This window comes from Rattus rattus, chromosome 8 (assembly GCF_011064425.1).
Source record: "Rattus rattus isolate New Zealand chromosome 8, Rrattus_CSIRO_v1, whole genome shotgun sequence".
NCBI lineage: Eukaryota > Metazoa > Chordata > Mammalia > Rodentia > Muridae > Rattus > Rattus rattus.
Genome location: NC_046161.1, coordinates 104,961,160 through 104,988,889, shown reverse-complemented (window position 1 = coordinate 104,988,889; position 27,730 = coordinate 104,961,160). Strand labels below are relative to the sequence as shown.

Below are 27,730 nucleotides of genomic sequence, written 5' to 3'. Positions count from 1 at the left end.
AGCTGTCTTCAGACACACCAGAAGAGGGCATCAAATCCCATTACAGATGGTTGTGAGTCACCATGTGGTTGTTGGGATTTGAACTCAGGACCTGTGGCAGAGCAGTCAGTGCTCCAAAGTGCTGAGCCATCTCTCCAGCCCCCCAGTGTTCTTCCGATGATGGACTGTGTTCTGCAAGCTGAATAAACTATTTTATGTCCAAGTTGGCTTTTGGCCATGATGTTTCAACACAGCTACATCAAGTAAGACAAGCACTCACCCTCCTTCGTTCTGAGAACCAAACCCAAGACCTCACACATTATCAGGTAAGTACTCAACCACTTTTTACAATTTTCACTTCTTTTAAAGTTTGTGTGCATGGGTATTTTGCTTGCATGGTAGGGTACCACATACGAACCTGGCGCCTCCAGAGGCCAGAAGAGGGAATCTGATGCCTGGGAAGAGAGTTGCAGAAGGCTGTGAGGTGCCATGGGAGCGCTGAGAATTGAACCCCAGGTCTCTGGAAGGGAAGACAGTGTTCTTAACCACTGAGCCATCTCTGCAGCAATAATATTGTTATTGTTGGTGATAATTAGTATTTGAGAGAAAGTATGGACGGCCATGGCGAATACAAGAAAACCAACTGTTGGTTGGTCTCGTTTACTGAGAATGTGCCCGATTTATTCAGGTTTCTGATATCCCCAATTCTAATCTAATAGTCATATAATCTTAGTCCCAAACAAAGGCCATCTATTTATTTATTGAATGGCACAATAGGTGGAAAAGAGATGAGGAATTCTTGTCGTGCTCTTTTACAGGACCTTCCCAAAGAACATTATTTTTCTGGCCCTCCTGACTCGGAACAGCACTCAGGTCCCACAGCACGTGTGCAGAGGTCAAAGGATGACCTGAAGGAGCTGATTCTCCGTCGAAGCTCTTTTGTTTTGTTTGTTTTAGACAAGGTCTCATTGTCTCATTATGTAGCCTAGGCTACTCTGGAACTCACCGCCTCTGCCTTTTAAAAGTGCTGGGATCGGGGTTGGGGATTTAGCTCAGTGGTAGAGCGCTTGCCTAGGAAGCGCAAGGCCGTGGGTTCGGTCCCCAGCTCCGAAAAAAAAAAAAGAACCAAAAAAAAAAAAAAATAAATAAAAGTGCTGGGATCAAAGGTGTGCAAGTTTTCACGAAGGGATGAATATATATAAAATGATTCTATCCCTACAACTTTGCGGAGAAGTATTTCAAAAGTGTACATAATTTTTAAAATGCTTTCTTCCTCATAGCTCAGGCACAAATTTCTCCAGCATCCTAAGATGCAATATATCTTCAACCTGACAAGTCACACCACTGGCATTCTTACTAATTTTATCCATGCAACATCCTTTAAAACCTTAGGTAAACAAATAGCATTGCTATTCAAAGTGTGACATTTGTAAACCCGCAGCCTGTTGTGTATGGCAGACTTGGTGATTCCCTGCAGTGAGGAGGCTGGAGGATGGCAGTGAATTTGAAATCAATTTGTACTATAGAGGGAGTTTAAGGCTAGCCTGGGCAAGGAGACCAAGTCGAAAAAGAAAACGCACCCCGACCCAGGATGTGCTGAACTGGAAACTAGAGGTGCGCGGCCCATACATTCTTCAAGTGATTATAAACTTTCTTTCCTTTCAAAGATGGGGTTCCACACACCTCAGGCTGGCCTGGAATTCACTAAGGTCCTGCCCCTCCACCTCTCAGAGGCAAGGACTGAGCACCTCCCCCAGGCACGCCCATTTCGGTCCCCGGACGGGGAGGTCTGCCGGACGGGGCGGGCCACGGCCGGCGTCCCCGCCTCCCCTCCTAGGCCTGCCGCGTAGCGCATCCTGGGCTCTGGGCTCGGGTTAGCGGGCCGGGCGCGATGGGGCCCCGCAGCCCTGCGGCCGCCTTGCTGGTGCTGCTGTGTGCTGGGTGCGCGCTGCCCCCCGGGCGCGCGCAGTATGAGCGCTACAGCTTCCGCAGCTTCCCCCGGGACGAGCTGATGCCGCTCGAGTCGGCCTACCGCCACGCGCTCGACCAGTACAGCGGCGAGCACTGGGCCGAGAGCGTGGGCTACCTAGAGGTGAGCCTGCGGCTGCACCGTCTGCTGCGCGACAGCGAGGCCTTCTGCCACCGCAACTGCAGCGCAGCCACGCCTGCGCCCGCGCCCGCTGGTCCCGGCAGCCCCGCCAGCCACACGGAGCTGCGCCTCTTTGGCGGCGTGCTGCGCCGCGCGCAGTGCCTCAAGCGCTGCAAGCAGGGCCTGCCCGCCTTCCGCCAGTCGCAGCCCAGCCGCGCGGTGCTGGCTGACTTTCAGCAGCGCGAGCCCTACAAATTCCTGCAGTTCGCCTACTTCAAGGTAAGTGCGCTCGCCCCACCCTGAGCCCCGCCCCGCGAAACCCCGCCCACCCCGGCACAGAGCCCCGCCCCGTCGAGCCCAGGTCTTCGCCCCGAGTCCCGCCCACCCATCCCCTTCCGGCTGAACTTAAATCCCCGCCCTTAAGTCCCGCCCAGCTGACCCCAGCTGCCAAACCACTTCTGCCCCACCTAACCCCCCAAGCAAGCCTGCAGTCCAGTTGAGCCCCGCCCACACAAGCCCCGCCCATCATATGCTGTCCTGGGTGCAAGACCCTCCCTTCTCTGCACAATCACCCTCTCTCAAAACTTGTCCTACCAAGCCAATCCCGACTTGCCCCAAGACCCACCTCAGCTGAGCCTCGCCCAATTGAGCTGCCAGTTCCCAGAACCATACTTCACCTCCCAGCCTCTCCAGCTCTACCCTGGAGTCCCTCTCTACAGAGCCCTGCCCCAGGCCTGCCCCTGGGCCCTACCTCACCAAGCTTATTCCCACCCCACTCCCAGATCCCAACCTGTCCCATTGAGCTCCCCCAATTGAGCTCACCCTGCCTCTCCCAGCCCACTGAGCCCCACCCTTGTGAGCACCCACCAGCAGCATACCCTATTGGTGGGCCTCTGCTCTAGGTCTAGCCCCACCAAGCCCAAGGATCCGCTTCGCCCCTCATCCTTGAGCATCGTTCCTTTATCCTTTGATTTTTTCCCTCACTTAGATATTTTTGTGTGCATGCGTGTCTATCTGTATGCTTCTGTCTGTGTATACCATGTCGTATGTGTGTGGATGCCTGTGGAGGCCAGAAGAGGGCAGCAGATCCCCTTAGAGCTGGAATTAGAGGTGTTTGTGAGCCACTCAGAGCAACTGTGTGCAGGGAATAGAGAGAGAACCTTGAGTCCTCTGGAAGAGCAGGAAGTGCCCTTACCGACTGAGCTATGGCTCCCGTCCCTTCACCCAGGCTCTGCCACAGAGCTCTGCCCAAGCTCTCAAATCCTGCCCTTCCTCCTTCATTTGAGCATGAAAATTCTCTCTCTCTCTCTCTCTCTCTCTCTCTCTCTCTCTCTCTCTCTCTCTCTCTCTCTCCTCCTCCTCCCTCCCCTCCCTCCCTCCTCCCCCTCCCTCCTCTCCTCTCTCTCTCTCTCTCTCTCTCTCTCTCTCTCTCGTGCTAGCTTCAGACTTGCCCCACAGCTGAGGCTGATGGTGGATCTTTATGCCTGCTTACCTCCTGCACGCCGCCTGCCCCCCCAGCTCCTGTGAAAATTGTTTGCGGCCTCTGCTGAGGTAGCAAATACGCCGCAGGGTGCCCCAGCGGAGTACCCGGAACTGGAAGGAGGGCTTCGTAAACGCGGCCTGCCCTTTGGTGGCAGACTCCTCTGCTCTGGGAAGTGTGTTGCAGATTCCCAGGTTCATCTGTGCTCGAGCCCTGTCATCTAGAATTTAAGACAGATCATTCACTGTCTCTTCATGGCTGCTACATTCTGCCCGCGATTGCTTGCTAAAAATAGCCACAAATTGCAGCTCCCTGCCCTTTAAGTCCTTGCTCTGGGAGGTTTGATTTCCCAGTTTCTGGACAGAAAGGTGTCAGCTTACTGGGCCTTCACGGGCCTTGGCAGAGAGAGAATTCTCAAGACCCAATTAATACTTTTTCTGGTTAAGAAATATTTATTTATTTATTTATTTATTTATTTATTTGCTTTTACTAATTTAGTGAACCTGTGTGCACAGGTGGGCACACGATGTGCACGTGTGACGGTCAGAAGACAGTTTGTAGGCATCTATTTTCTCCTAGAATGTGGGCTCCGGGCACAGCCGTCCAGCTTGGTGGCAAGCACCTTTACCCACCGAGCCATCTCGCTGGCCCCCGTGCTCTTCCTAGAACAAGTCTCAGGTCATTGGCTGCATTCCCAACCTTCTCTTCTCTCCAGCTGCCAGCTCAGCCTTCCCTCCCAAGTCCCACCAGCCACAGGCCACCTCCTGCCATTCTCTGGGCAGCAGCCTTGACACCTGGGAGCCTGCCTTCCCCCACCCACTTCCTCTCCACGTGGAAACCACCATTGTATGCAGATTGGCTCAAGTTTAGGGGCTTTCTGGTGCAGATTGGTGCCTCTCCTAATAACTGTGTTCCTGCTAGTACTGGTCAGGTAGCCAGCTCTAAACTCTGAAGCTCCTGCAGCTCTGTGGGTGAACTGACTGTCACTAGCCTGCTTCCTGCTTCCTGGAAACAGTGCCTGCATATAGGAGAGGCTCTACAAATATGTGTGGAGTGCATGAGTCAGAGAGAGGGAGGCAGAAGGTGCCGTGAGATCTCCGCAAACATTAACGTGTTGGTCGAGGTTCCTCCAGAAAAGATAACGTGAGGAGAATTTATTAAGACAGTTGTTTGTAGAAGTGTTCAGGGGCACACACGGGATGTTCTAATCCCCCCAGCACTAGGGCCACTCAGGGATACCCAACCCTTGGCCAGAAAGAGCAAAGGAGTGAGCGGTTACTAGAAGTTACTAGAGTGACCAAAGGAGAAGGCCATCTTGACAGGGTCTGTGACCTTTAGTTTGGGAACACTGCAGTCAGGGGGTCGCTGTGGGGAGAGAGCCAGAAGATGAAATAGGCCACAGCTCTCCTTTTAGCTTCCCACTGGGCTCCTCGTAGGTAACCCCTGAGCCAGCCAGAGAACCTGGGATCTGCGGTCAGTGCCATTCTCCTGGGGCTTGGATGGTGCAGACAATGCAGAATAGACAGGAAAGGCACAAAGACTCATCAGAATGGCTGGGCCAGGTCTTGAAAGTCCTTGACACGTCCTTCTTCTCTTAAGTGGAGATGTCACTTAGGTCAAGAGGGAACTGAAGGGCTCCCTGAGGAGGCTGATGCCCTAGCTCGGCTGGTAGAGTAACTGGCGTGCAGCAGGCTTTGAGCCCCATCGAAGAGTAAGACTAGTTATAGTCACACGTGCTGTGATCCCTTGTCAGAAGTTCAAGGTCATCATCAGCTTCCAGGCTAGCCTGAGCTACCTAAGAGTGGGTTAAGGAAGGAAGGAGAGGGAGGGAGGGGAGAGCGAGGGGAAGGAAGAAAGAGAAGTTGCTGAAATGAACTCCCAGTCATAAAGGCTCAGTGTCTGTCTACAACTACACACTTAGGCCAATGACCTCCCGAAGGCCATCGCTGCCGCTCACACCTATCTTCTGAAGCATCCTGAGGACGAGATGATGAAGAGAAACATGGAGTATTACAAGAGCTTGCCTGGAGCTGAGGACCACATTAAAGACTTGGAAACCAAGTCCTACGAGGTACTCTCTGGCTTCACCCCACAGTTGGGCAGGACTCTGGGAGCAACTGATTTTTTTTTTTTAATTACATTCTATTTTGTGTGTGTGTGTGAATGTATGTGTGTGTGAGTGTGTGTGTATGAGTGTGTATGAGTATGTGTGTGTGGTGTGTGTGTGATGTGTGTGTGTGTGTGTGTGTGTGTGTGTGTGTGTGTGTGTGTGTGTGTGTGTGTGTGTGTGTGTGTGTGTGTGTGTGTGTGTGTGGTGTGTGTGTGTGTGTGTGTGTGTGTGTGTGTGTGTGTGTGTGTGTGTGTGTGTGTGTGTGTGTATGAGTGTGAGTATGTGTGTGAGTGTGTGTGTGAGTGTGAGTATGTGTGTGTGTGTGAGTGTGTATGAGTGTGAGTATGTGTGTGTGTGTGTGTGTGTGTGAGTAGGTGTGGCGTACCACTTTTGTGGCAGTCAGAGGACAATTTGTACTTCTCTTTCTTGACCCTGTGGGTCTGGGGGATTGAATTCAGTTTGTCGGGCTTGACGGCAGGAGCCGTTACCCACTGGGCTATCTCCCTGGCCAGGATGCTGACATCTAAAGAACGTCGTGATGTTTTCAGTGATACCTGCTGATCTGTGACAATAGGAAACTGGGGACACACAAAATATCCATGAAGGAAAATTGGCAAATTGGGCATGGTGACTTTGCCTGTAATCGCAGCACTAGGGAGGCCTGAGGCATTGATGATTGCCGGAGGTTCAAAGCCAAGCTGGGCCACATGCGCCACCATGCTCTTTTCGCTAACTGCTGATGAACTTTATGTAATTCAGTGATCTGTGACAACTTCATGTGTCATGTGACAGCTACAAAGAAGCGTGGTGAGGAATTTTTTTTTTTTTTTTTTTTTTTGGTTCTTTTTTTTTGGAGCTGGGGACCGAACCCAGGGCCTTTCGCTTCCTAGGCAAGCGCTCCCCCCCTGCGCTAAATCCCCAACCCCGAGGAATTTTTTAATCACCCTGACTGACACATTTCCTCCTGCCCCTTTGCAGTCAGGCCGCCGCCAGCCAGCCCCTGACTCAGAGGCTGATCCAGTTTCAGCCCCGATCCAATCTCTTCTACTTTTCCCTGGTCTGAATTGATTTTATTGTCAAATACTTGCTATATTTTGAGTTGAACTGAAGAAGATTGTCTTAGGCAGAGTTTCTATTCCTGCACAAACATCATGACCAAGAAGCAAGTTGGGGAGGAAAGGGTTTATTCAGCTCACACTTCCACATCGCTGTTCATCACCAAAGGAAGTCAGGACTGGAACTGAGGCAGGTCAGGAAGCAGGAGCTGATGCAGAGGCCATGGAGGAATGTTACTTACTGGCTTGCTTCCCCTGCCTTGCTCAGCTTGCTCTCTTATAGAACCCAGGACCACCAGCCCAGGGATGGTACCACCCACAATGGGCTGGATCCTCCCCCTTGATCACTAGTTGAGAAAATGCCTTACAGCTGGGTCTCATGGAGGCATTTCCTCAACTGAGGCTCCTTTTTCTGTGATAACTCTAGTTTGTGTCAAGTTGACATACAAAACCAGCCAGTACAATTGACCCCTTGTCACCTTGACATACACATCACTATTAAGCCTCAACCCTTACTTTCTTATTCATCCCCAAGATCTAAATAACTTTGAGAGTCTCACAGTCTTTACATATTAAAAGTTCAATCCATTTAAAATGTCTAATACCTTTTAAAATTCAAAGTCTCATAACTGTGAAAGAGGGAAAAATATTAGGGCACAGTCACAATCAAAAGCAAAATCAAACTCTAACTGTCCAATGCCTGGGATCCACTCATGATCTTCTGAGCTCCTCCAAGAGCTTGGGTCACTTCTCCAGCACTGCCCTTTGTAGCGCACACCTTGTCTTCTAGGCTCCAGCCGCCTGTTCTCCACTGCTGCTGCTGCTCTTGGTGGTCATCTCATGGTACTGGTGTCTCCAAAACACTGCTGTCTTCCATTGCAGCTAGGCTTCAGCAATAGCCTCTCGCAGGCTCTCTTCATGGTGCCAGGCCTCAACTCCTTTGCATGACTACTTCAGTCCTGGGCCATCAATTGCAACTGAGGCTGCACCTTCACCAATGGCCTTCCATGGCCTCTCACAGTGCCCAGCCTCAGCTGCTCTTCATGACCCCTTCATGCCTTTAAAACCAGTACCACCTGGGTGACTCTTACACATTACCAAGTCCAGCCACAGTATAAGGTACAACCTTAGCAATCTCTGGAACACAGCTCTAAAAAAAACACTTCCCAGATGATTTTACCTCAGTGATGCTGGTCTCTTCTTAATCACTGCTAATTTCTTAACTCGATCTGACCAGCATCAATAGTCCTTGTAATGCAAAGATTCGCTTTAGTAGTTCTGGAATCTTGTTAATCACAGCTGATTCTTCAGCCCCAGCTAACCGAAACCACAGAATCTTCACAATCAAAACAACATGGCCCCGATAAGAGTCTTCCCTCTGAAATTTCACAAGCCAGGCCTCCATCTTCTGCACTGTTCTCAACATTATCTTCGAAGCTCCTACAGAAGCTCTTAACATCCCAAATAGCTCTTCTAGCTCGAAGTTCCAAAGTCCTTCCAGAGTCCTCCCCAAAACATGGTCAGGTTGTCACAGGAATACCCCACTATGCCGGTACCCATTTGTCTTAGTCTTAGTACAATGAGATCTGTAGTCGTTTGGGTTGGGGGCGTAGCTCAGTGGTAGAGTGTTTGCGTAAGTGCACAGTGTCCTGGGTTCAGTCCCCAGCATTGTATAAAACTGGGCGTGGTGGCTCATACCTGTGAATCTAGCACACAGAAATTCAAGGTCCAGCTAGCAAGGTGGCTTAGTGGACTGATGTGTCTTTGCTGCCAAACCTGGGGAGTGTCCTGAGTTTGATCCCCAGGACTCAGTTTGGTAGGAGAGAACTGTCTCCTCTCAGAGGGCATCTGATCTCTACAAGTCTACATGTGGTGCACACGCATGTAGGCACGCACGCATGCATGCACTCTAAATAGAATGTAAAAGTAAAATTTTAGAAAGGAGGTAGAAGTCATCTTTAGCTACACAGGGAGTTTGAAGTCACCTCAGGCTACCTGAGATTCTGTTTTGTTTTGTTTTTTTTTTTAAAATGTGTCTGTTGTGAACATGGTCGGCAAATCTAGATCCACACACAGTGGGGCTTGGTTTGCATCTAGTCAAGAGTCATCCAGGACCAGGGAGCAGGGCTTGGTCAGGGTCTTGCATGGTTCTTTTGGGGAGACAATGTGTCTCTTGTTTGCCAAGAGGGAGCTTCACGGCGTCTTCTTGCTTTACAGAGCCTGTTTGTCCGTGCAGTGCGGGCCTACAACGGGGAGAATTGGAGGACATCCATTTCCGACATGGAGCTGGCACTTCCTGACTTCTTCAAGGCCTTTTATGAGTGCCTGGCTGCCTGTGAGGGGTCGAGGGAGATTAAGGACTTCAAGGATTTCTACCTGTCCATAGCAGGTCGGTTATGGGTGGGGCCTGTACACCAGGTGCTTGAATTGGCATCTAAGGACCCTTTTTAAAAAAGATTTATTTATTTGTTTGTTTGTTTATTATATATAAGTACACTGTAGCTGTCTTCACACACACCAGAAGAGGGTATCAGATCTCATTACAGATGGTTGTGAGCCGCCATGTGGTTACTGGGAATTGAACTCAGGACCTCTGGAAGAATAGTCAGTACTCTTAACCACTGAACCATCTCCCAAGCCCCTACAGTGTTTTTCTGTCTTACTCATTTCCATTTTGTGTGTGTGTGTGTGTGTGTGTGTGTGTGTGTGTGTGTGCCCGTGTCTGCCACGGCACACGGGTGGACGACGCTTTGTGGACGTCAGTTTCTTCTTTCCACCCTGTGGACAATGGGCTCAGGTGGGTTTGGGCACCTTTATCCCCATTGAGCTGTTTTATTTTTCATTTATTTGTTTATTTCTCTTGAGTGCATACACGCTTGCACACACGTGCCATAGTGTGCGTGTAGAGGTCAGAGGACAACTTACAGGGCCTGTTCTCTCTCTGCCACATGGATCCCAGGGATCAGACTCCAGCCGTCGCGGCTTCTGCAGGTGCTCTTACCCAGTGAGCCACCGTTTTACAGGAAAGGTCCCTGCTGCCATCTTCTGCAGTTTTGGCCAGAACAGCTAGAAGTAGCTTGAGCATGTCACATGCAGACGTGTCATGTCTGCTCTTCTCTTACCGGAGGCGCTATTTATTTTTTATGGCGATGTGGGAGTTGAACCTGGGGCCTCACGCATGCTCCATAAATGTTTAACCCTGGTTACCGCTCTGTCCCTGCCCAGGGCTGTTCATTTGTAAGCATTTAGTTAAAGTGTTTTCTGCTTGTGCTGCATCAGGGTTGATCTATCGCCTCACGGGTTATATGTTAACAGCAGGGGCCCTAAGGACATCACAGTCCCTGCCTGCTTCTCCTCAGTTCCAGCTTCACCCTTGAGAAGTTTTGCTGATACCATTTTTTTTCTATGAAAGTCACTCATGCATAAGTACCTCCCCGCCCCCACAGATTTTACAGTCTCTTCTGGTTTTCATCTTTCCCATTTTGTATATCCAAATTCACACACAGGACTTCCGTCGTTTGGGTTTGGGGGTGCGGCTCAGTGGACTAAAGTGCTCACCCAGCCCTGGGTTCGGTTCCCAGCTCTGCATTATCTGGTCCTGAGGCGCACGCCTGTTATCCCAGCACTTGGGATCACTAGGTAGAGCCAGGAGGATGAGGAGGTGGAGGCCGTCCTCTGCTACGTAGGAGTTCAAAGCCAGCCTGAGCTGCATGAGACGATGTCTCAGTTTTGTTTTCTACCAACTTGACAATTAAATTGTTGTTGTTGTTGTTGTTGTTTTTTGTGGTGCTGGAGATCAAACCCAGGCCTCATGTATGTCAGGCAAGCCCTCTTCCATTGAGTTAAACCCCTAACCTTTGGTTTAAACCATTAGAGAAATGACAATATTTACAGTAGAAGAGGAATAGCGTCTCGGCAGTGCAAGATCGCTATTCATATTAATTTATATTAATATTCTTTTTAGATCGTATTTTTTATTTATTTTGCGTGTATATGGGGTGTAGGGAGGGGTAGCACGGTGGCTCACTCGTGATCAGAGGACAACTTATGGATATTGGTTCTCTCTGCCTACAATGTGGGTCCTGAGATTGATTCATGCTGGTGGCCGGGCCACATGCCTGGTGCCTGGAGAAGCCAAAAGAACGTGAGGGGATCCCCTGAAACTGGAGGTACAGGTGGTTGCGAGCCACCCTGTGGTGCCAGGATCTGAACCTGGGTCCTCTAGAAGAACGGCCGGTGTTCACCATGGGGCTATCCCTGCAGCCACGAGTTCTTTATTTTAAATGTTGAAATTTTCCCCCTTTTACCTCCGTGTGTGTGGAAGGCAGGACTAGACTGAAGATAGTGATGGGGCTGAGGTTGGGCTAGTGGAAGAGCTCGTGCCTAGAGTGCACGGGGCCTTGGTTTTCAGAGAGGGAGGGAGGGAGAGAGGCAGAGAGAGAGAGAGAGAGAGAGAGAGAGAGAGAGAGAGTTGGGGGGGCAGAGACAGAGAAAGGGAAGGAGAGAGAGAGAGAAGGAGGAGGAGGAGGAGGTGGAGGAGGAGGAGGAGGAGGAGGAGGGGGACACAGAGACAGACAGACCGACTGTTCTAAGAATTTATATCTGTTTTTTCAGATCACTATGTGGAAGTTCTGGAGTGTAAGATTCATTGTGAGGAGACCCTCACCCCAGTCATAGGAGGCTACCCCGTGGAGAAATTTGTGGCTACCATCTACCACTATTTGCAGTTTGCTTACTACAAGTGTAAGTAACTCCCTGCCTTCCTGTGGTGGCTGAGAAGGTCCACCAAGGGCTGTGCTGTGCACGAAGAGGCCTTGTGGCTCCTTGAATCGAGCAGAGACCCTGAGCCAGGCTTCCGAGCTTGAACTCTGGGTTTTGCCTGCTATTCTGTGGGAGATTTTTGCTTTCCAGGGGTTGGAGAAATAGAGTCTAAGTATAAATTATCACCTTCATCAGCCATACAGGCTGTGTGCAGGAAGAGCCTTAATGTTGTCATTAGAGGAAGCAGCCACTAGGGGGCACAATTGAATCATCTTCAAATGCTAAACACGTGTCTTCGCATTATAGATTAGAAGTGGCTCTGGAAAGTACCAGAGTAAATACCTTGGGGCTTCTGTCTCATTTCTTCTTGGCCTGCCTCCCAAGACAAATGCCACTCTGTAGAATCCCCGTGTGGATGGTGATGTAGGGGGGTCCAGTTCTAAACAGGGAACCCATGTTCTGGGAAGATGGCAGGACAAGGTCACCTTTGATTCAACTATGCATGGTTTATAAAGAACTAGGGTTCGAACCCAGGGCTCCATGTATGTTCAGCAAACACTTTACCAGCTGAGCTACATTGCCAGCCTTTCTTCTGACTTCCAAGTCTGGTTTGGTTAGAGGAGGGCCTGCCCTCTCTGGGAACAGTGGTCCTAGCCAGATGGGACCCAGGAGCTGCATGCAGCCTCCAGCAGGAAGCCTGTAGTTAAGCAGCCTCGGTCCTCCTCAGTCCCAGTGTGGCACAGGCCTTGAGACCCACCCGTCACCTCTTGTGACACGCTCCGATTGTCTGAAGCCTCAGCGTGATCCACGGTTTCTGCCATCCTTGAGGCTGCCATGGGACGTGGACTGTGCCCTGCTCACGTCCCGAGGTCTAAGGTCAAGCTTCTAGCTTCCATGGGGGTGGGCGGCATCAGGGCTGGCTCTCACCTGCCTGGCCTCTCCTCTCTGGTTCCAGTGAACGATCTGAAGAACGCAGCCCCGTGTGCCGTCAGCTACCTGCTCTTTGACCCGAATGACAAGGTCATGCAACAGAATCTCGTCTACTATCAGTACCACCGGGACAAGTGGGGCCTCTCAGATGAGCACTTCCAGCCCAGACTGGTGAGTGTCTGCACTGGGTCCGACTTACCAGTCTCCCTGCCCCTCCAGAGTCAGGCTCTGACTCTGTAGCCCTGACTGACTGAGTAGACCAGGCTGGCCTTGAACTCGGAGAGACCCCCTTGCTTCTGCCCCCTGAATGCTGGGATCAGAGGCATATGCCGTCACACCCTGCTTAATTTTTCTCTTATATTTTTACTTATTTGCCGTGTGTGTGTGTATGTATGTATGTGGCTCTGCACATACAGCGGCATGCAGTGGGGCCAGAGGACGACTTGTGAGAATCATTTTTCTCCTTTTATGATGTGGGTCCCAGGGATTGAACTCAAGTTGTCAGGCTTAGCAGCACCTTTACCCAATGAGCCCTCTCCAGACCCACATAGCTTTTTAAATTCCTTCTTCCAGTTCATGTATTTACTTATGGGTTTATTGTTACAAAAATAGGATTTGACTTCACATGCTGGTTTTGTAACTTTGTGTCCCCAGCATCACCCCCGCCCCCCTTTATGGTATTTGAGTCCAGGAGCTTCTTATAGTCTTACATGCTCCCTCACTGAGGTACCGTCCGCCCTTGGTCTTTAAAGATAGGGTTTTACTATCTAGCTCAGGCTGGTCTCAAATCTGCAATCTCCCTGCCTGTGCCTCCCAAGAACTGGGGTCATAGACTTTTATGAATTAAATATCACTTAATTCCTTTGATACAAATTTGAGGCTTTATACCTACTGTCAGGGGTTAATTATATGGGACTTTTTTTTTTTTTTCTTTTTTCTTTTTTTTCGGAGCTGGGGACCGAACCCAGGGCCTTCCGCTTGCTAGGCAAGCGCTCTACCACTGAGCTAAATCCCCAACCCCTTATATGGGACTTTCAAAAACTATTTGCCACTGTCAGGCATGGTGGCATGTGACTATAATTCTAGCACTCTGGATGCAGAGGCGAGAAGGTTATCATTAAGTTTGAGGCTAGCCTGGGCTACAACACCTGTCCCAATAAAATAGTAACAAATTTTTTTTTTTTGTTCTTTTTTTTTTTCGAGCTGGGGACTGAACCCAGGGCCTTGCGCTTCCTAGGTAAGCGCTTGTACCACTGAGCTAAATCCCCAACCCCATTTTTTTTTTTTTTTTCTATTCAGGAGGTTTCTTTGTATGCTGTCCTAGGTTTTCATAAATAAATCTTCCGATCTCAATTCCTTTGCAAAAGCACACACACACACACACACACACACACACACACACACACACACACACACACACACACACACACACGCACACACATTTCCTCAGTTGCTATGAGTGTTTTGGTTTTGGTTTTTGTCTTGTTTTGTTTAGTTTATGCTACGGGAATAAAACCCAGGACTTCATGCGCACCAGTCACATGCTCTGCCACACCTACATTTCCAGTGGGTTTTTTTGTTTTTGACAGCATCTCATGTAGCCCAGGCTGGCCCTGAGCTTCTCCTGCCTTCACCTTCCAAGGTCCAGGATTACATGCATTCAGCACACACTTGGCCTGTGCTGTGTTGGGGGATGGGTCCTGGGGTTTGGAGCAAGCCAGGCAAACATGACCCCAACTGAGCTTTGGCCCAGAACCTCCCCCAACCCCAGTCCCTGCTCTCCCCCCACCCCGCTTTTAAGAACCATATCATTTATATATCATAGCATTCACTTTAGTATCCCCACACTTCGGTGGCTGTGGGGTTCGTTCACACTCACAATCTTTCCTCTTGCATGCTCGTTAACCCTTTCATGACGTGAATGAAATCCAGGACCCTGTGCCTCTTGCTGCCAACTCTCACATGAGAAGTCCGGTCACCTGACAGTTCTCTCTCTGTCTGACAGGAGGCAGTTCAGTTCTTTAATGTGACTACGCTCCAGAAAGAACTGTACGACTTCGCTCAGGAACACCTCATGGACGATGATGAGGTAAGCTTTTGTGCTCTGCACGAGTCTGCCCAAGAGAAAACGTGACTCTTGTCTCTGCTGCTAGAGTCACTGGAAGGCTGGGTCTCCCTCATGTAAGAAACAAAAGGGGCCCTCAAAAAGACAGCTGCTGGGGTTGATTTGGCTCAGTGGTAGAGCGCTTGCCTAGGAAGCGCAAGGCCCTGGGTTCATCCCCCAGCTCCAAAAAAAAGAACCGGGGGAAGACAGCTGCTGTTAGTGGTTTTTTTTTTTTTTTTTTTTCCGAGCTGGGGATCGAACCCAGGGCCTTGCGCTTCCTAGGCAAGCGCCTACCACTGAGCCAAATCCCCAACCCCTGCTGTTAGTGTTTTAATGAAAGCCAGTGTTCTGGTGTGGAAAGCCCAGAGCTGGAAGTCCAGGCTAGACCGATGCTTTTCCTGTGGGGGAAATGTGTTTGGAATATGTGACAAGTGTGTGTGTGTGTGTGTGTGTGTGTGTGTGTGTGAGAGAGAGGGGGGGGGAGAGGGAGAGGGAGAGAGGGAGGGAGAGATAGAGGTGGGGACACTTGTCCCTGTGCATGTGTGAGGTCACAGGACAGCCCTGTGGGGTCAGTCCCTACTTCTACCTTTTTGTGGGTTCCGGGGATTGAATTCAGGTCAAAGCAGAGTTGCTCACAGAACCTGGAGTTTATTTACTTGGTTCAACTGACTATGCAGCAAGCTCCCGGGATCTTCATTTCTCTGTCTGCTTCCCCAGCGGTGAGTGACAGACCTGTGTCATTGTGCCTTGGTGCTGTGCACGTGCATACTGAGGTCCCTAAACTTGAGAATCAGGCACTTCTCCCTTGGACCTGTGCCCCCAGCTTTCCCCTCCTTTTGTTTCTTCTGGAGATAAGGTCTTGCCATGTAGCCCAGGTTAGCCAAGTCCAAATCGGTAGAGCTATAGGTGTGTCCCACCAGGCCCTTTCTTTGGTTTTATTTACATTTATTTGCTTGTTTACTTATTTGTGTGGGGAAGAGGGCAGGGGCATGCTACAGTGCCATCATGGAGGTCAGAAGCAGCTTGAGGGAGTTGGTCCTCTCCTACCTTGTGGGTGCCAAGGATTGAACTCAGGTCATTAGGCTCTATAGCAAACACTTCACCCACTGAGCTGTCCCAAAGGTTGTCCCCCCACCTTCAGTTTTGAGAAGTGTAGTGAGTTTTACTGGTTCTGCACTCTGAAGGCACTTATAACTCCCACCCCATTTTCCTACCAGGTTATTATAATCTGATGGGTATAAACTGTCCTCGCTCATCCTCTTCTGGGAGCTGATTTTCTAGCCAACCCTTTGTTTGTTTGTTTGTTTGTTTTGTCATTTGAGACAATATCTTATGTAGCACAGGCTGGCTTCCAGCTTGCATTATAGCTCTAAGGTGAAGTTCTGGTGATCTGCTGGGACCTCTCAAGTGCTGGCATTACAAACAGGCACCACCGCACCCCGTTTATTCATATAGTGGGGCTCAGTTTAGGACTTAGCCCATGCTTGGCCCATGCATTCTTCCTCAAAGCCAGCTCCTTTCCTGACCCATCCTGACCAAGAGTGACATGGTCATTTTGTGGAGGGGCAGCCGGGCCAGGGAAAAGCCATCAGTAGAAATGTCTTATTGTTTACTTATTGAGATCTGACTGGAAGGAACTGGAAAATGCTTTGTAAGAAAGCTGGGCACTCATGCGTTTAGAGCCGTAAGAGATCTGGGAGCTTGTTCTGCTCTGACCCATTGTATCCTGGGAGAGCCAGGAGGATGTGTTCTGAGAGATGCTGGGCTGGTCCCAGAGGCTCTGAGCCGCCCCTCTCCCCAGCTTCGCTCTACCTCCCACTCTTCTTACCACTCTGAATAAGACATGGTCAGGGAAGTTTCACCATGCCCATCCGCATGGTCGGTCATGGCCACTAAGGAAGAAAGCGGCAGTTTTTTACGAAATAGCAGTGACCGTGAACAGCAGTGGGTATGAAAGTTCTGTGCAAGTGAGAAAGTGGGGGCCTGGGGTATAGCTCAGTGGTATAGCATTTACCTGACATGCACAAAGCTCTGGGTTCAATCCCCAGGGCTGCCAAACTAACGAATTAATCAAGGATGCATAGGCCTGCACCTTAGGTTGGGTCTCACTGAAGAGGGTCCCAGGGAACTAGTCCCTAACATACCAACATACCTACATGGCTGTAGTGGCTTGGGAAGTGTGACTATTGCTCAAGGTGGAAAGTACCGGAAGAATGTGTTTCTGAGGTACAACCAAGGGACCAGGAGGAAGATGGAGAGGTGCCCAGCAGGGTGTTAGTTAGACCACCTACTTGACACCAGTCATCTGTGGGGTGGCAGGCTGCTTTACAACGAGGTCACATGGGGTAGAATATAAGGCTCTGTTCTCAGGCAGAGAAACATCAGGTCATCTGGGCTGCAAGTCAGTGGGGGAACTTGCCTGGGTCCAAGCAGCCAGCCATTGGTAGCCTCTGGGAAACTCTCTTCCTGTCTCTGACGCCTTTCCTGCCCTGTGGCCTGCCTGACCGAGGTGTCTGCCGTCTCTTACAGGGAGAGGTTGTGGAGTATGTGGATGACCTGTTGGAGGTGGAAGAGTCTGCTTAGTCCACAGCAGCTGAGGGACTTCTCTTCCACGTTCCTCCTTCCTCAAGTGCCTGGGTTGTTGATACCTCACAGCCTTCCCTTCTTAAAGTAAGGGGGAAGCCACCGTCTCTCCCGACCAAGGTCAAACCTGCCTTCCCCGAGGTCACACCCGTCCACTCCCCTTTCCACCTGCCTTCTCTGTATTCACACTCGTCTTCGTGGTTACACGTCATCACGCCCGTCTTTCCCCTCACATGTGCCTTCCCGTCGTCCAGTCCAGCCCTCCCCATGGTCACACTTGTCTCCCGTCTGGTCCCATGTGTCTCCCCCGTGTTCAGAGAGACAGTCTTCTGTGGTCTGCTTTTTTAATCCCTGAAGAAAATCAGTATTATTTTTTAAGTAAGAAAAACACTAAAAGATGATAAATATATTTGAAGAATTCCTTTGGTCTCTCCATCCTTCCAGACGTTCCTTTACGCCACCGGTTAAGGACAGAAGATTCAGGCTAAGCTCGGAGCCTCAGATCACCTTCACTTGGCCTGGCCTGAGCCCCTCCTTTCACCCACTGAGAGGCAAATTGAGTAGAACGCCCGAGGGTGGCCTCTGCTCAGTTCCTTGGAGTCTTCAGAATACACCAGGGGTTACAGTCTCATTTGATTTGGACAGTGCCGGGTTACAAGTCTCAGAGTTGGAAATGATGCTAGGGACGGGGTCTGGTTTTCTTTATTCTCCTAAGGGGTGTGGGGTTCATTTGACTGACAGCAGAGGTCCCATGCCTAGTAACCAAAGGAAAAGCTGCTTGTGTTAGTTCCTGGTCTGGGAGCTGCAACAGAATATCTGACACAAGCAACTCACAGTAAGAGGGTGGACTCCATCATGAGATTCCGTCTGCAGGAGGCCACGGTGGTGGGAGGTCATGATGGCGGCGGGAGTTCATGACAGGTGGGGAGAAGGAGGGGTGGGGGTTTAAGTGGGGGGTTAGAGAGAGCAGTAATGGGTGGGAGGTCACAGCAAGGGGGGTGAGGTGGGGGAAGGTAACTGTGATGGGAGGTCACGATAGTGGGGTGGAGGGCGAGGGGGTAGGGGAAGAGGTAGTGGGCAGCAGGAGGTCACAGTGGCCAGAGGTCACAGCAGAGGGAGGTCATGGGGGCAGGAAGTCATGGTGGGGGTGGTGATGGGAGGAGGTCATGGGGGTGGGGTGGGCAGGAGATCGTGGGTGGTGGGAGGTCACGACAAGGGGGTGGGAGGGAGGGGAGGAGATAGTGGGCAGCAGGAGGTCACAGCAGAGGGAGGTGGGTGAGCGGGGTCATGCGGCCCGGGAGCATCTGCAGGCAGGAAGTAGAATGCTGGTACTGGGCTCACTTCCTCTGTTTTCCATCTGGGATCCAACCCCTAGACAGGCGAGGCGCTGCTGCCCGCATTTACAGTGGGCTTCCCCACCTCAGGTAAGGTAACCTAGGATCGATCTCCCTCTCAGGCTTAGAGACTGGAGACTTGGGCGATTCTGGATCCTGTCATGTTGACCTTTGATGTTAACCACTGCCCTGCCCTCACAGCTTAGAACCTTCAGGAAAAGGGATGCTCATGGGTTTGTAGGAACCGAGGCATCCTACGTGTAGGACACTGACTAGAGAAAAAGGAAGCAGGGAAGACCAGAGGTTGGAATGAGGGTGAAGTGCGGTCAGGCTGACTGAGAAGGTGACATCAGGTCTCAGGGCTCAGCGCTGGTCGATCTGGATAGCTGCAGGGTGTCGATGCCCGCACCGACACACTGCACCGAGAACTGGGCGAAAGCCTGCGGGATTAAAGAACACACACACACACACACACACACACACACACACACACACACACACACACGAACTGGGCTTGGACCTGGGAAGCCTGGGCAGGATTAAAGAACACACACACACACACACACACACACACACACACACACACACACACACACACACACACACTGGATTCTCGTGCCGTGTTGGTGTGGGCATTGACAGCAGGGAGGCCTGTAGAGAAGCTTGGACCTGGGACCTAGGAGGGAAGGCTGGGCAGCCATGTGGGTCGGAGACAGATGCCCGGGGTTCTGACAATCTGTGGAAAAGCCTTTGAGATGCAAAGAGGAGTGTTAGCTCCACAGGGGTCACTTACTGCCCTGCAGGAAACCTGAGCAGTGGGGGTGGACACAAGGTGTTGGGACAGGGTCTCCCGGAGCAAGGGCTGTATCCGGAAGTGGTCAGATTCCACGCGGAATTTGAAAGCATGGTCCCGGGAACTGATAATGGGGTGTGTGTGGAATGTAAGAGGAGAAGGCAAAGGGTAGGCTGACGCTCCCTCATTTACCAACGTCGGTGAGAGGCTAATACCGTCAACGTAACAGGATTTAGATGGCCTAGGAGACAAGGCTCTAGGCTTGCCTGGGAGGGAGTTTCTATGGGTAAACTGAGGTAGAAAGACCCACCCTATAACTGTGCTTGCCCGCTCACCTGGGCTGGGATTCTGGACTGATAAAACGAGAAAGTGAGCTGGCACCAGTGTTCATCTCTCTGCTTCCTGAGGTAACTGAATGTGACCAAGGACTACGTCCCACTTCAGCCACCCTGGCTTCTTCCCAGCGGAATGTCTGCCTGAACCAAACCCTGAAATAAACTTTTCTTCCCCTAAACTGCTTCTTGTCAGCATTTGGTCACAGGGAACAGGGAAGTGACTAATGGCAACAGTGGGCAGGGAAAGGATCTGGGGCAGAGCTGGTGGCCTGAGGTTGGTCTGAGAGGCTCAGGCTGCAAACAGTGGAAACATCAGAGGGTGGAGCCTGAGGCAGGGGTACCAGTATACATGTTTTTTTTTGTTTGTTTGTTTGTTTTTTTTCCACAAACAGGGATGTGTGTGGGCACATGCACACCATGGCAAGCATGTGAAGGGTCAAAGGACAGCCTTGGGTGTAGGGCTCAATGGCCACCTTGTTCACTGCTATGTACTCCAAGCTAGCTGGCCCAGGATTCTTCTACCTCTGCCTTCTTTCTCACTGAGGGAGTGCTGGGGTTACAGCATGACTGTGGGTTTGAACTCAGGTCCTCATCATTGTGAGACAAATACGTGACCCTCTGACCATCCCCCTAGCCCCACAGATGGTTTCTTATGAGGTGCTCTCAAGGACCGCTGTGACTGCCTCTTTCAGGTATTCATTGGCAACCTTTAACAGCTAGTGACTTCTACAGAGGACAGTTCTCCTGAGGAGAAGTCGCGGGTCTGCCATAGCCAGCATGCCCAGGGTTCTGAGGTTCTGTGAGGGACTGGGAAATCCACTATTGAGTCCCTAGCATGTCAGGAGCATGTGAAGCCATCAGGTGATGTAGGGATGTGCATGATGACAGGCTGCCATGGGAAACTGAGGACAGAATCCAGGGCTCTCTAGGACATGGGGAAAGGCTCAAGGAGCTAGCCTTGGGCCACAGAGGGCCAGGAGGATGGGGGTCCAGGAACCCGAGACATCTTTAACTTGTGACTACTTGTTCAGGTGGGACCCTGTGTAGGGAGAAGCAGGCACAACATTTGGGAGATGATGTCCCATTATGGACTGAACACAATAAATCTTCAAATTATGGGGATTCACTGAGGAAACTCACACGTGTGGGGGTAATGGTAGCTCAGGTAGTAAAACGCTTGCCTTGCTGGGAGCTTGAGTTCCAGCCCCCAGAACCCATCTTGAAACACCAACAGCTGGCAAGATAGCTCAGTGGGTAGAGGTGGCAGACACTAAGCCTGACAACCTGAGTTCAGTTCCCCAGACACACATGGTTCCAACGGACTGTTGCAGGTCACCCTCTGACCCTCTCCCCTCCCTCAGAAAAAACCTGAGCAATGGCTGCCGGCTGGAAACGAGCTGGAAGACCAGTCTAGCTTACTTGATGACTGTCAGGCCAGTGAGAGACCCTGTCTCAAAAAATAGGACCTGAGGAATGACACTTGATGCTGTTCTTTGATAGATACACACTCATGACGCGCACGCGCGCGCGGAGGGTGGAAGTGGAAGGCTGTCTTTTTTTTTTTTTTAAGATTTATTTACTTTTATGTGTATAAGTGTTTTGCCTCCATGTCTGTCTGTCTGTGTGCAATCTAGTACCTGAGGAAGACAGAAGATGCCCCGGAACTTGAATTACCACATGGGTGCTGGGACTAGAACTTGGAAAAGCAGCCAGTGCTCTTGACTGCTGAGCCATTTTTCTTTCCAGTCCTGAAGAATTGCCTTGATTATTTTAATTGATGTGGTTGGGTCCAATCCACTATGGGAGGAGCCATTTCCTGGGCTGGTGGTCCTGAGCTGTATAAAAGCTAATTGAGCCTGAAAAGCGGCACTCCTCGGTGATTCCTGTCTTGGGAAGTGGGTGGGGGTTTGCTTGAGTTCCCGCCTGGCTTGCATCAATAGACTGTAAACTGTAAGTTGAAATAACCTTTTCCTCCTGTTAAATTTCTCTCAATCTAAGTGTTTTATCACGGCAACAGAAACAAACTAGAACAGCCTCGAAGCGTAAATTCCCCTTCCTTGCCTTGCCCCGCCCACTGTTCTACCAGAGAAACTTCATTGGGAGAACTGGGGATGAGTCACACGACCGGAAGGAGGCAGGGCTGGGCGTGGTCAGGACAGGAAGGAGGCAGGGCTGGGGCGTGGCCGGACTCGGTCTTGAAGCTGCCCTAGAATTCGAGAGAACCTGGTGGCTGTTGAATTTGCCTTAAGGCTGTAGTGACATCTACAGGTGCTTACTCGTCTCTGGAGCCCTTAAAGTGGCCACTTGGTCCTTGACCTTGGAGTTAGGGTGAATACGTGCAAATAGTAGGGTTACGGTTTGAGTTGGGGCCTTTAAAAGTTGGTTTCCCGGTTCAGCAGTGTGTTCCCTGGTGATAGTATTTTCGAGGCTGACAACGCTGTGGTTTGAAGTGCTACAATCGGTTGGTTTAGTTGGGGCTGGACACTGTTCTGTAGCTCTGGCTGGCCTGGGAAGTTGCTCTGTAGTCTCCTTGCCTTAGCATTCTGAATGCTGGGATGATGGGCGTGCACAACCAGAGCCACTGAAATTATTTTATTTCAAAGGAAACCAGGTCTTCTCTCTAAAATAAATAAATAAATAAATAAATAAATAAATAAATAAATAAATAAATAAATAAATAAACGAACTTGTTCCTTCGTATCTGCCATGCAATCGCTCGGTGGCTTCAGCCAACACCTTCCCACCTCTGATTCTTGGAAGAAGCTTGAAGGTCTTTGGATTCCATAAGGTCAGCATCAGAATGGTGTATACTTTTGGGGAAATAAAGTTTTCTTGTAAAGCATGCAGTGTCAGTTTATGAGGATTTCCATGTCTGCATTGAGATAGTTTATTTATTCTCTGTCCCGCGCATGGAGCAGTGGCTGTCTGTGAGTGACCCCATCACAGTGGGGCATCTGCTCAACTCTAGGAACTTCCAGAAGTCTGAGTGTCATACCCTAAGGGCTGTCACTTAGACTCAATATATAATCTGGTTTTGTGTTTTGAGATCTGGAGCCTTGCTTTATAGCCCAGGCTAGTCTTGAACTGAAGGTCGTCCTCCTGTTTCAGTCTCCTAAGTGCTGGGTGTGAACCCTATACCAGCCTTAGGCTTGACTTCCAGAGAGAAGTGCCAAGGAAAAGTTAGTGTACACACATGCGTGTAAGGTTGACCAACAGCCTACCAGATTCAAGATTACTTCTTGTTCTTTTGAGACAGGTTCTCACTGGGTAGCCCTGCCTAGTTTAGAACTTGCTACAAAGTCCAGGCTGGCCCCAAAGCCACGCAGATCCACGTGCCTCTGCCTGCTGAGTACAGGGATTAAAAGGGTGAGACAACACACAGATTCTTTTTCCTTCTCCTTCTCCTTCTTCTTTCAAGCTGAAGATGACCTTGAACTCCTGATCCTCCTGCTTGTAATCTCTCCAGTGCTGGGATGACAAGGTGTGAGCCAACATCCTTCAAGTAAAAGGAACGTTGGAATGCATGGCAGGCAAGGGGTGTGTGTAGTGTGTGTGTGTGTGTGTGTGTGTGTGTGTGTGTGTGTGTGTGTCTTGAGGATTGGACCTAGGGCCTTGTGCATGCTAGGTAAACACTCACTAGTGAGCTGTGTCCCCAAGCCAGAGCACTAGTTTGAGCACCTGAGTGTGTTTCTGAGTTCAAGGCATTCTGATGGTCACTAACTGGGCCCCACTCACCTCTGGGATCCAGGAGAGCTGCTGGGAACGTTACCCACAAAGGCTGCCCTAGGAAGGAAGCGTGTGCTCTTAGGAGCCCTTATTAAGGGAATGTTAAGCACAAAAATTTTATTGAACCCAGCCCAGTGGCAAACAGAAAAAGATCTGTTAGATTGTCAGTGGGCAGGGGTTTATTATAGCCACCGGGGGAATGACCAGTGGCCTGGTTTCTGCCAACTTTTATGGAAATAACTTTTTTTTTTTTTAAGTTTTAAATGTGCACTGCAAACCAAAGCTGCTTCTTTTTTTTTTTTTTTTTTTTTTAAATCAATACTTAAACTGTGGGGAGAAGATGGATTAGCGCCAGAGCAAACATTCTCACTTAATAGTGTTTGAACATGGGATGGCAGTGCAGTTGGTAGCGAGGCTATGAGAAGAAACCACAACTAACCGTTCATCGCAGCTGTCTGAACTCTTGATCGCCTGCCATCGCCCAAACAGCGACTTCTTTTTTCTGGTGACTCCAGACTTGAATGACCTAGTGTGGGGAGTAGAAACTGTGTGCACGGGGGCGGGGTGGGGAGAACCTTAAGTGAGCCCCAGTCAAAAGGTTTATGTATTGCTCTTCCTGTCTGCAGCCAGGGGCAGCACCAGTCCCCGTCTGCCTTAGTCTCGTGTTCCCGAAAGAACAGGCACCAGGGTAGCCCACGTTTGTATAGACTGACCTACTCCAACCCACTCGGGTTTGCATGGGCTGACCCACTCAAACCCAGCGGGACAGCAGTGCTGTGCAAATGCTGTGTGTGTGTATGTGTGTCTGTGTGTGTGCATGTGTGATTGTGTGTGGTCTGTGTGTGTCTGTGTGCATGATTGTGTGATTGTGTGTGTGTGTGTCTGTGTGTGATTGTGTAATTGTGTGTGTGTCTGTGTGTGTGATTGTGTATGTGTCTGTGTGTGTGTCTGCGTGTGTGATTGTGTGGTGTGTGTGTGATTGTGTGTGTGATTGTGTGTGTGATTGTGTGTATGATTATGTGTGTGTGATTGTGTGTGTGATTGTGTGTATGATTATTGTTTGTGTGTGTGTGTATGCTTGTGTGTGTGTGCTTGTGTGTGTGTGTGATTGTGTGATTGTGTGTGGTCTCTGTGTGTCTGTGTGCGTGATTGTGGGATTGTGGGTGTGATTGTAGTTGTGTGTGTGTGATTGTGCGTGTGTGATTGTGTGTGTGATTATGTGTGATTTTGTGCATGTGCGTGTGTATGTGTGTGTGTGGTATGTGTGTGATTGTGTGTAATTGATTGTGTGTGATTGATTGTGTGTGGGATTGTGTATGTGATTGTGTGATTGTGTGTATGTGTGTATGTGTGTGTTTGTGTGTGTGTGTGTGTGTGAGTGCTTTTGAAAAATCTCTCTTGGTAACATACCAACAGCTCTCCTAGTGCCTCAGAGCATCCGCCACAGATTCCTGGCTTGGGATACTTGTGGCTTTGCTTTAGTTCCTTCTTGGAGCGGGCACACAAGATCTCAGTGCCTCAGTTTACAAAGGGAAGGTAGCCATAAGCTGTTGTGGTTCGTGCCTGTAAACAGGAGCCTGAGCAAGTAGGATCACGAGTTCAAGGCCAACACGGGGTTCTAGGCCAGCCTGGGCTAAATAGCAGGATTGTATCTTGGAAGCAAAAAGAAGAAAGGGAGGGCTGAGGAAGCAGCTTGTTGGCACAGCGGTTGCCCTGCAGACACCGGGACCTGAGTCCGATGCCAGCAGCGTGTAAGAAGCAAACAGACGGAGTGGTGCACGACGCTAATACTCCCAGCACTGGGGAGGAGGGAACAGGCACTGGCCAGCTGGCCTCCCTAGGTCCCAGAGAAGGACGCTGTCTCAAAAACCACAGCTCCTGAGGGACGACACTTACGGTTGACCTCTACCTGCACAAGTATGGACACACAAAGGAAAGAGATTTGTAAATATGGCCGGGAGATGAGAAATCGAGTTTTGTTTCCCACAGTGATGGCGAGCTGCAGCCTCGAATGTTATTTCTGGCCGTGCCTACCCCTAGAGTTAGAGTGGTATGTTCATTCTCTGTCTTGGAGGAAATTAGAACTTGGAAAATAGTTGGGAAAAGAACCCTTTTTTTTTATTTAAAAAAAAGTTAGTTTAAGTGTTTTATTTTGGTTATTTCCCACTGTTTCTCCTCCATCCACTGGGCTCAGGGATCGTAGCCACACCCAGTCATTCCAGGACGCTACTGCAGTGCACTCTGTTCTCTCAAGTCCTGAGGTTTCTGACATGCACTTTCTAAGGCAGAGTCCTCACAGCGAGACCCCTGGATCGTCCAAAGCTGGGTGGGGCTTCTAGACTTCTGGGCTGGCTAGGATTGAGGGAAACCTAGGAAGACTTTCAGAGGAGACCTGGGGTCCCAGGAGGAAAAACATTTGCAGTGTATCCCATAGAAGGACCTGAGCATTTTTGGATGTGAGTTCCGATGGCAGCTGCTGCGTGCGTGTGAGGCACGGGAGGGGAGGGGACAGGAATGAAAAGGAGTGGAGCAGAAAGAACAAGGAGCTAGACAGTTTTGAAACAAGAGACCCTTGGCAAGGTGGTATGTGGCTGAATTGCCAGCACGCTGGGAGGCCAAAGCAGGAGGGCTGCAGTTCGAGCTAGCCTTGGGCTATGTGGCAAGCCAAACCGGCCAAAGCGGGGAAAACCCAACTAAAACAAGACAAAAACAATTGTAAGGAAGTCTACGAGGGATTCTAAGCCCCTCCCTACATCTGGTAGGGCCGTTGTGGTTCTGCTCACAGTGTCTGGATGGTCTGTGCTGTCGGAGCCATTCCTGGCAGCCTTAGAACGAAGCCAAACTGAAAATGGCATGTGCTTTTTTTAAAAGATGGGTTGTTGAATTCAGTTTGCAAGTCATTTACTGGTAATTTTGTCGTCTGCGTTCGTGGACTCTTGGTCTCTCTTCTTTTGTTATGTCCTTACCTGTTTTGGTAAACTCGATTTGTAGACCAGACCAGGCTGGCCTTGAATTCAGAGATCCACCTGCCTCTGCCTCCCGAGGGCTGGACTAAAGGTGTGCGATCACAATTGATCCTGTTAGTTTTTTTTTGAACGTCTGATGGAATTCAGAGGTTTATCTGTTTGGTCCTGGGTTTTCTTTCTTGGGAGATATTTTATTACTGCTCTTTTCTCCTTACTCAATATAGTTAAATATTGTCTGTATCATTTTATTTAACTTGGGATGGTCATGTGTGTCCAGGCACTTATTCACTTCCTCTGGATTTCTCGGCACTTTGGAATATAGATTTCCAAAGGATCCCTAACAATCCCCTGGATTTGACTGAGAGCTCTCGTAGTCTCCCTGTTTCCATCTCTTAATTTTATTAGTTTGGAGTTTGTCTTAGTTAGGGTTTGACTGCTGTGAACAGACACCATGGCCAAGGCAACTCTTATAAGGACAACATTTAACTGGGGCTGGCTTACAGGTTCAGAGGTTCAATCCATTATCATCAAGGCAGGAGCATGGCAGCACCCAGGCAGGCATGGTGCAGGAGGAGCTGAGAGTTCTACATCTTCATCTGAAGGCTGCTAGCAGAAGACTGGCCTCCAGGTAGCTAGGATAAGGGTCTGATAGCCCATACCCATCGGGCCACACCTACTCCAACAGGGCTGCATCTTCTAATAGTGCCACTCCTCAGCCCAGCATATGCAGACCATCACAGGGTTCCTCTTTTCTTTGACTACTTTTGCTTAGGATTTCTGGAACTCATTTATGTTTTGAAATAACCAGCCTGGTGGTGGTGGTGGCCTCAATAAAAACAACAACAACAAAAAGAGCCAAAATGCTACAAACACCATAAACAAACAAACAAACAAAAAGACAAAAACCAAACCACCACAAAGAAACAGCCAATGACTGGGCTCTTTATGCCCCTCTTCCAGCTCCGTCTCATTGGTTTCTGCCCTGGGCCTTATTGTGTGGAGTTTGGCTGAGTCATTAAAAAAGTACTGAGGTGCAGGGAGCTGGAGAGATGGCTCAGAGGTTAAGAGCATGGGCTGCTCTTCCAGGAGATGCAAGTTCAATTCCCAGCACCCACAGGGTAGCTCACCACTGTCTACAATTCCAGTTCCAGGGCATCTGACTCCCTCACCTGCAGGCAAGGCACCAAAGCTCATATAATAAGAATCAGTAAATTATTTTAAAAAATATTTGGTGCCTTCATCAAATTATTTATTTGGGACTTATTTTGACAAAAAAACATTTTTTGCTCTTATGTATGTGTATGAGTGTGGGGGTGCATGAGGAGGTCACAGGAGGGTCTTCTGTCCCCTGGAGCATGAGTTACACAAGACAGCTCCCGTTTTAGCGAGGGAGGTGGGCCTGTTTGATCTCTGTGGTACTGTGCCAGTAGGGGAGAAAGTGAGTCTCGCTATGAGTGAGGGTACACTAGGTACTTCACTCGTGTT

The 27,730-nt window shown here is 49.9% G+C and overlaps 1 protein-coding gene across 1 annotated transcript; it reads left to right on the top strand.

The window, feature by feature from the left end:
* Window positions 1–1,799: 1,799 nt before the first annotated feature.
* Window positions 1,800–17,513, top strand: Crtap (cartilage associated protein). Its single transcript, XM_032910989.1, has 7 exons — window positions 1,800–2,347; window positions 5,470–5,619; window positions 8,931–9,102; window positions 11,328–11,456; window positions 12,430–12,575; window positions 14,410–14,493; window positions 17,038–17,513. Exons 1-7 carry the CDS (start codon window positions 1,871–1,873, stop codon window positions 17,089–17,091), a joined length of 1,212 nt encoding a protein of 403 aa, XP_032766880.1. The 5' UTR covers window positions 1,800–1,870; the 3' UTR covers window positions 17,092–17,513.
* Window positions 17,514–27,730: the final 10,217 nt, after the last annotated feature.